The 9,291-nt window shown below is 36.9% G+C and overlaps 1 protein-coding gene across 3 annotated transcripts in view; it reads left to right on the top strand.

Annotated features, from left to right (window-relative positions):
• The first annotated feature begins 559 nt into the window (after positions 1-559).
• GABRA2 (gamma-aminobutyric acid type A receptor subunit alpha2) overlaps positions 560-9,291 on the top strand; it is a 123,505-nt gene continuing 114,773 nt past the window's right edge. Inside the window, exons 1-3 of one of the 3 annotated variants that reach the window (XM_039845127.1) lie at positions 560-689; positions 2,347-2,434; positions 4,917-5,032. In XM_039845127.1, coding sequence (XP_039701061.1) covers positions 2,364-2,434; positions 4,917-5,032 — 187 coding nt within the window. In that variant the 5' untranslated portion in view covers positions 560-689; positions 2,347-2,363. Of the gene's footprint in view, positions 690-1,108; positions 1,289-1,583; positions 1,710-2,346; positions 2,435-4,916; positions 5,033-9,291 lie in introns of those variants that run through there. The other 2 variants (XM_039845126.1, XM_039845128.1) reach the window with 2 other exon arrangements.

Raw genomic sequence — 9,291 nt, 5'->3', positions numbered from 1 at the left:
AAGGAGTATAATCTGCAAATGGACATTATAGACCGGCTCAAGGAAGTGTTCAAGCCTCCGAGCTTTGAGTAGATATTGGTCCTGATTGGCAGATGTCATCCTGATTAGAAGAAGAGTGCTTAAAGAAGAGAGAGAAAGTATATAGAGAAGAATATAGAAGAGAGAAGAGAGAGAAGAGAGAGCGAGAGAGCGAGAGAGAGAAGAGAGAGAAGAGAGAGCGAGAGAGCGAGAGCAAGCGCAAGCTAGCTCAAGAAATCAAAGAAACTTCCTGCTGTCTGATTCCACGAATATGTATTGAACTTGATCCTGCGTGGATGCGCTGATGACTAAGTAAAGGCGTGATTTAGCCCCCTTGCCTTCCAGCTGGAACAGTAGCTCTTTACCTCTCCTCCGCAGCCACATCGCTCCCAAGCCGGAGATGTTGGGGGACGAGAAGCAGGGCGAGAGGCAGGGTGCGGCCCCGTGGACTTAAGGCAACACCGAAACACTGCATTCTCAGCTCCTCACCCACACCCACCGACAGCCCCCAGGAGCCTCGGGACCGCGGGATAGCCCTGGCGGGCGGCCGCGGGGCGCAGTCTCGGGCGTCGCGTGGGCTCCGCTTCTCCCGCGCGGCGTGGATGCTCCGGAGCGATGCTCCAGGAGCACTCGAGCGCCTGCAGCTGCCGCTCGGGGCTGTGCGACTGCAGGTGCCTGGCGGGCAGTTACTCGGGATCGGGCGCGGGGTTGGGGGTCCCTGCGTGCCCTGGAACCTCGTTAGCCCTCCTCCCAGGCCTGGCTCCTCCTTCTCCAGGCGCGGAGCTCGTGCCCGCCACTGCCTGCGCGCACCGTGCCTCCGCTCGCGTCCCCCCACCCCGCCGGCTCCTGCCAACGCTTCCTGCCAGCCTTCCTTCCTCTCCTCCTCCTCCTCCTCCTCCTCCTCTTCCTCCTCCTCCTCCGCCCATCACCGCCACTACGGTCGCCTTCGCCTCCTTCTACTCTTCGCTCTGCCGCCGCCGCCGCTCGCGCTCCTCTCTGGCTTTCACCAGCTCTTCGCTCCCCGCTCGCTCGGCTGCTGCAGTCAGCCTCTCTCTGTCTCTGTCTCTGTCTCGGTCTCGGTCTCGATCTCCGTTTCCGTCTCCGTCTCCGTCTCCGTCTCTATCTCTGTCTCTCTGTCTCTGCCTCTCTGTCTCCGTCTCTCTGTCTGTCTCTCTCTCTGTCTCGGTCTCTGTCTCTCTCTCTCAAGTTTCCAATCTTCTCGAGATTAGGGCAAAGGGAGCATAACACCCAATTCTGCTTGCTGTTTCAGGTAAGGTTGCACATGTTGGTCCCAACAGGGACCCTTTCCATTTGTCTTTTCCTCCCATGCATGTCTCATCTCCCTCACCCCACTCTCCCATGCTCGGTGGAAACCGAGGAGGTTTAGGTCACCCCCTCCTCCTCAGTACATTAAAAGAAATTATATATATAAATTTCGATATCATCATCAGAAGCATATTTGCAAGTACAATAAGCTCCTATTCGCCCGCCCAGTTAGCCTGGCCCTTTTATAGTCTTCAACTTTGCACACCGTGCCTGCCTGCTGGTGCTGGATCCGGGAGCCTCGCGCTCCTGCCGGGATTGTAGTGGGCTCGGGAACAGCTGTCAAACGCGTCGTTTCGCAGCAATTGATTCGAACCTAGCTGGCTGCTTCCAAGACGTGTGGCCTTGGGCAACTGTGGATGGGCAGGGTGGGAGATTTTTATTTTATTTTATTTTTTTATTTTTATTGTATTTTATATTATTTTAGAGGAAGTGAAGAAGTGAAGACATGAGGACTGTGGCTCACTATAACACAAAGAATAATCGAAAAAGTGGGCTGCTGCCCCCCTTGCTTTTCTCGCTGTGGTTGCGGGGGCGGTCTTGCTTGATGGGATTGTGGCATGAAAAACCTATCTCTTCTCCTCCCCTTTTTCACTCTCCCCTCTAACCCATTCTCTTCTCTAGCTCATATGTCAGTTCAGGGTCCCATATGTTGTTATTACGTGTGTGAGTACAAAATAGTGTTTGCTGACGATGGAACTGGGGGAAGTTACTGGCAGAGCAAAGTCTGATTACTTGATCATTTGGCTGTCAAAAAAAAGAAAAGATGAAGGAAGAGGAGGAGGAGAAGGAGGAGGAGGAAGAGGAGAAGAAGAAGAAAAGAAGAAGAAGAAAAGAAGGAGAAGAAAGAAAAAAAAATCCCTTATCCAGTCATCACGCCTACGCTCACTCCACTGGAATAATCTCGTAGCTTTAACTCTAATTCCAAACATAAATGAGTATTTTGGGCTTTTTGAATTATGGGACTGACTTTAATTTTCAGTGTATTTTGTTTTTCTTTCATAGCTTTACAAAGAGCGGCGATGAAGACGAAATTGAACATTTTCGATATGCAGTTGCTGCTGCTTGTTTTCTTGATGTGGGACCCAGCCAGGTGAGATGTTTATTGCATATGACTCTTTTAATTCAGGCTAAAGATGTGTTTTTGAATGGCATCAATGCAGGGGTGGCTTTTGAGAAGCTGGAGTATTTTGAAGAACTATTTCTAATCAAAAAAGGTTGTACTAAGAAACTGAACTATGAAGTGACAGAGACAATAAGAAAGTTTGCTGCTTCTTTTTATCTATAAATACAAAAGTAAACAAATATTTTCTTTTAAAAAATCACTAAAGAAAACGATATCCTTTGATTGGCATGTTCTTGCAAGGACTTGAAGTGATTAAGATATATGCACTTACAATAACACCAAAATTGGGTAAAGAAGCCAAGAGTTTTCTTTTAAGCCAAACAAAAAAGTGCAAGCTAAAATGATTTGAGTGTTATTTTTTTTTTTCTTTTTATAGTCTTGGCTCTTTTAGTCAACACAGAAAACTCAAATGATATGTAAGCCTTAAACCTCTAGGTGGAGGTAGTATACAACTCCACAATCACAAATAAAATAAAAGGTTGATTTATTAATCAACTTTTTATATTATTGATTTAGAGATCTTATATTCCTAAAATGGTTCTATTATATTCCTAAAATAAGTACTATCATAAAGAGTACTTATTTTAAACATGTAGCTAATTTTGTTTTGCTTATGTTCTATAAACATGAAATTAATTTTTATAGTTTTTACTAACTTCATCATAATTATAGTCTTTCCTGATTTGTATAATCAATGGGTATCTTTTATTTATTGACTTTAGGATATGTTTTCAAAATACCATGGGTCTGAAAATACAAGATTTATAAGAATGTTCATGTAACCATTCCATTTTTAGAAAACAAGTCTTTATTATATATTTATTTGCCTTTTAATTTTTCATTTTCCTGTGTAAGTAATTTTTCAAGTATGAAAATATTTTCTAGAATGGAGAAGAAATCTCTTTGTAAAGACTTATTTTAATTGGAAAAAAATCTCATTTAACATCTTAATATTAACTTTAGAAAGAAAATGTGACACGTGATGAAAAAATACTTTTGACCAAAAATATCTATGTGGAACTTTATGACTACCTTAGTGATTAGTTTTAAAATTAGCTTAAAACAGTTTAGAAACTTTTGAGTTGAAAAGTATGAACTAGTTTGCTTACATAATTTTTAGTGTTTATATTCATATTGGCATTTTAATATTTTCACTGCTCTCAAGTGAATATTTATTTTAACTTGGTTACCAATTTTTGATGTATTATAACTATTTTTAGCTACTAGCGGTATAATAATTTACATGCAAATGGACTCTGTCAATGATATTTTACACAATATATCTTGATCTGAATGTAGATTACACAGAATCTTTTATTTTAAAGTAGTGAACAAACTGTGGTCAATTAGTAACACTGAAAATCTTCAGTGCTTAATGTATTTACTTTTATTAGTTTTCTGTTCTATATTTTACCAGTAATGTTCATACCAGTAGTTTATTCTGTTATAGGAAATATTCTTTTTTTGGCCAATAGTATAAATCTCTGAATCATTCTGGGGGGAAAATGGCAGTAAAAAGGGACATTTTGTTTTATATACCCAGTTGCTTCTGTACCAAGTCGTTGGATGCCACAAAATCAGGTCTCTGGGTTTCTCATGGAGAAATAATGGAGAAAATCACTGTTTCTAACCCTCTTATGGCGATATTTTAAGACCATTTGTTCTTTCCATAAATTTATCATACAAGCATACTAAAGTAGCTGGGCATTTGAATCTTTAGGTGACCCCTATCACTCTCCTCAGAGGCCACTTACAAGGGGTCTCCTCCAACGCTCTCTGCTGCTGTGTGTGTGCTACTGATCCTTTCAGAGCCCACCTCCACCTCCTAGCTACAGTGGAGCCTGGAACACAGCCAGTGTAGTTCTCCTGATGTCTATATTGCACTTGGCCATTGGGTGGAGGTATACCCAAACTAAGGATATCAGTTTGGTTTAAAAGAGTAAAAGATATAAGGAAAAAAAGAAAGACATTTATGAGGAAGATAGAGAATTTTGTGCTTCCAAGAAGGCAATTTTTTTTTCCCAATAAATTTGCAAATCACTGAAAAATTATTTCAGGAAACTCTTTGGTTATCATACCTTTCTAAACACAGAATAGCATTACTAATAGTATCTGCATGTAATAATCTACAATCATAGTATATTCTAGGGAATAGAATTTAGAAAAAAAATGAGTAGTCTACACACAATACTGAGAGGGAGATATCTGAAATAATTTTGACAACAATTTTTTTAATAATCTATTATTTAGTATCCATTTTCCACAGCATATTTACCTTCCCCATAGATGTACTGGTATTTATAAAAGTGAACAAAAGGAGGAAAATGGATGGCAATAAATGGATGACTCCCTTAGGGAGACTTAAAATTCAAATCAAGGAAGAAGAGCATATTAGCACTTGCAAAACACACATATGTATATATATCAGCTTGTAAAATTATCTGTTTAGGTTGGTGCTGGCTAACATCCAAGAAGATGAAGCTAAAAATAACATTACCATCTTCACAAGAATTCTAGACAGACTTCTGGATGGTTATGATAATCGTCTTAGACCAGGACTGGGAGGTAAAAATGGTTTTTCTTTTCTTTTCTTTTTTTTTTTTTAAATAATACCTTTATAAGTTAAGGTTACCTTTATAAGTTAAGGTTAATAATCATATTTTAATGCATTTTATGTATAAACACATTGCTGTGTATTGAAATACCATAGATAATAAAAAAAAGTTGTAGGAAATAAACGTTATCTGTGATTCCCTTTACACACACATAATATATTTAATGTATCTTTTATGAAATATCTAAAGTCATATAAAAGCCCAGATCTTCTATATAAATAGATTTTAAATTTGTTCTTTTATAATGGCTAAGTTTTTCAAACTTACAGTATATTAAAGGGTAACATTATTGGGCAGAAATGCTTCTGTCGTATCTTTGATTTCTTTCACATTTTACAGATGCCTATTTTCACATCAGTACAGATATGCAGAAATGAGGAACATAAATAAAAGAGTATCTGGGTTGTATTTCGGTACATACTTTTTTTTAGGATCTTGTGATATTTCTTTACACATGCATGTGACATTTCTCAAATGTAGTACAGGTTTGGCATTCTTGAAATTTTCAAAGAGATTTTTAGATATACATTAGCTGTAGGCTTAAATTATTGGACTATGGCTCAGTTTGACTTAAAATTAAAACATTCATTTTCAACTCAGAAAAACAAATATGTTTTTATACATAAAAGTACAGGAAATTAGGCTTGGATAATATGTTGAATTTTAATAATCTTTCAGCATAGCCAGGTAATACTAAGGAGATTAGGTGAACGTGGTGTATGTATGCCATTCTGAGTCAAAATATCGTTACTCATTACTTCTAATATGAGATATGTATATATCTGTATGCACACATTTATTATGTACATGTTGTGCTTATTAGGATGTTCAGTTTCACAATTAATTCAAAATTAAGAGAAATTAGTTGGATACCTGATACTAATCAAATATTTATATAGTTAGCCTGGTTATTACCAGATTGGCAATTTAGCAATACCTAATTGCTTGAAAAAATGTTTAATGACTAAATGCTTGGATTTAGTTTAATCTATATATGTTTGGCAATTGTATGGTGAGCATTGTCTGGGAGTCAGAAAAATTCAGAAAAGACCCAACTTGTTTTTAAGGAATAAGCCATTTAGTTGCTACTAGTTTTTTCTTGAATCCTGAGTAGTACCTTACATTTTTAAGAGCAAATGCTGGGATGGAATCATGTTCAGAAATATGACACATTGTATCTCTCGGAGAGAATTCAACTGTTTAATCTACACTTAATTTTCTAAAAAGAAAACCTAAAAGGAAGAGAATATTTCCTTAGTAATCAATATGTCTAATGCACATGAATATAAGGAATTACTGTTCATGTTAACATATATGGCAATGAGCTATTTGCAAACTCATATGATAGAGCTATGCCTAATAAAAGGCTTTCATAATTCATGATGGTGCTTTGAGATAGATTGCACTAAGGCAGACATTTTTCCTAAGCCATAGATTTTATTACTTTTAAATAAATTATATGCTCTCAAAAACGTAAAATACTTGAGCTAGACCTTGGATTTTGTTTCTGAGGTTTTAGGAGATATAATTATGCTGTGAGTGATGGTTGGGTAGTAGAAACTGTCTGTTGCAGGACATGAGTTTTGCCATTTATCACTTCATTTTTCTTTTGTAATACCGCTTAAATTTTTTTTTACTTCCATTGTCAGGACTCAGATATAGATCCTCGTCATCGTGTTTTTTGGTTAATGCAATAGACTAAGTGGCTCTTCTTGCCTGGTGTCTTCTTTCCCCAGTTTTTTTCTGATATTGTACATATGATAATATCTCACAGTCATATTAGTCTTCTTTTATTCTTACAATGTTTTCCTTATGTCACTCTTTTCTCTTGATCAGATACCTTTGGTGGCTCCCCATTGCCTTCAGTAGCTGGTGGTGAGGAGTAGTGAAAAGAGTATAGCCCTTGGCAGCGGATAGATCTAGATTGGAATTTCTGCTCTATCCACACACAAAAAGCTGTGCCTTGGTCAGATAATCTCTGTTTCTCTTCATTTAATGTGGCCATGGTAGATCTCCATTTCAATCTTGTTCAGAAGATTACATGAAAAGTGTATGCAAAGCAGGTGCCACACACTAGCATTTCAACAAAGATCTGTTCTTTCCCTCCTCCCTTAGATTTCTAATTTGCCACTCAAGGTTTTCTAAATCTGCTTCTTTGGCTTCATTTTTAGTTTACCTTCTCATTTGTCCTGTACTTCAAATGCATCTTTTCATTTTCTCTTGATAATCCATTCACATCTGCTCCTTTGGCTTTTGGTCATATTATCTTCACTCACTGGAATTATTGTCCTCATTCTCTCTGATGATCTAAACCCTTTTCCTTTATAGACCACCTCAACACTGACCCTCTTTAGTGCAGATTTTTCTTAACTGAATTGAAGCACCTAGATTCAGTTTTCTCTCTGTTGAATTTCTTTATCACTTGTGGCTCTATATCTCATTTGGTACTTATTATGCGCTATCTTGGATTACTTGTTGCCTTTTTATGTGTCTCTTATTACTTTAACACAATTGCAAGCTCATCGACACAAGATATTGTATCATGAATCCTCTGTGCTCTCAGCATCTAAATATTGATTTGCATATTGTGGCCATAAAATAAATATTGATTGCTTGATTAACTTTTCTATGACCAGTTAATCATCTGTAAAATGGGGCTACTCATATCTGGCTGACCATTTAGTTAGAAATGTTGAAATGACATGTTAAGCATTATGCTGCAGAAAGGTAGTGTGGCTTAGTGAAGAGAACTTAACTTTCGACTGTGGAGATTTAGGTAAAATCTTGTCTCTAGTGCTGAGCAGTCCTGTGACCTTTCAATATTTAGCCTCCTAGGTCCACATTTGTCCTGCATAAATGAGATTACGAATAGTACTATTTTTAGAGTATTTAATTAATATTAAATAAAACAACATATGCAAAGAATTTAATAAGTGACTGGCATATAATAGAGAGTTAATAAATAACAATAACTAAAAGACTGAAAAACTTTCTAAATGTACTGTTGAAATTTTAAGCTATCATTATGACTACTTCTGCATCCAAAATTCTTAGCCTGAATGGTCATATGTCATTTCAAATAGAAAGTTCAGGGAAAGTATTTGTATTCTTATGCACCAGAAATTAATAAGAGAAATATGAGTTTGAGTGTTTTATTCAATTTTAATATATAAAACTGGGCATATTTATTGATGGATAATCTGGATAATGAATCTCATTATTTTCTTTCCTTTGTGACTTTAATATAAATGAGTACATAGGAAAGAATAATCAGTTTTAGACCATGAGTTGGAAAAATTGTTCCTTTTTCTGACCCTTTTTGCCAATTACTAGATCCTACTCTAGACAGTTACTTAGATATTCTGAACTTTGGTAACTTTTTAGCGAAAATGGGAATAATAGTATTTTCTTCTGAAAGGAGAGTAAATTGGGATTCATATTTATGACAAAAATTATACAATATGTTGAGTGATGAAATTTTAAGATATTTAATGATTAATAATAGATCCTCTTTAAAATTTAAGTCAGATTATGCTCTAAACCCTGCAAAGATTTCTACTTCATTCAGAATAAAACCCAGATTTCTTGTGGTGACCTCCAAGGACCTGCATGATCTGTCTCCCTGTTCTTTCTTTGACCTCACCTCACACAAGTCTTTTTCTTGCTAATGCTGTTGCAGTCACATTGGCTTCCTTTCTGTTCTTTGAATGCACCAAGACACTCCTTGGAGCTTTTTTCCTGGCTAGTCCTCTTCTCTGCATATCCATTAATGTCATCATCTCATAAGGCCTACTCTGGCCAACCAGATAAATACAAGATCATTTATTTCTTTATTATCATTATATCAATTGTTTATTTTTATCTCTTTTGCTAGAACGTAAGCTTACTGAGGTCAAGGATTTTTGCCAGTTTTGTTATTTGGTTCCCAATCATCTAAAACAGTGCCTGGTACATAATAAGTGCTCAATTAAATATTTATTGAATAAATTCTAATTTAATTTATTATATTTTGGTATGCTACCAGGAAAGGAATCACTTATATAACCTACCTTGTCCTTAAAAGCAATGGAGCAATTATCGTTTAATTAACCACACTGGAATTTCACTATTAACATCAGTATACTTTTGGCTGAGTTCTTGGTGAGTTGAAACAATTATTATATCGATTACTTAAACTCCTGACTTATGGTAGTTGTGATTCTGCTGTGA

Source organism: Pteropus medius, unplaced genomic scaffold, assembly GCF_902729225.1.
Source record: "Pteropus medius unplaced genomic scaffold, Ma_sr-lr_union100, whole genome shotgun sequence".
Taxonomy (NCBI): domain Eukaryota; kingdom Metazoa; phylum Chordata; class Mammalia; order Chiroptera; family Pteropodidae; genus Pteropus; species Pteropus medius.
This window is presented reverse-complemented; position numbering and strand designations above follow the sequence as displayed.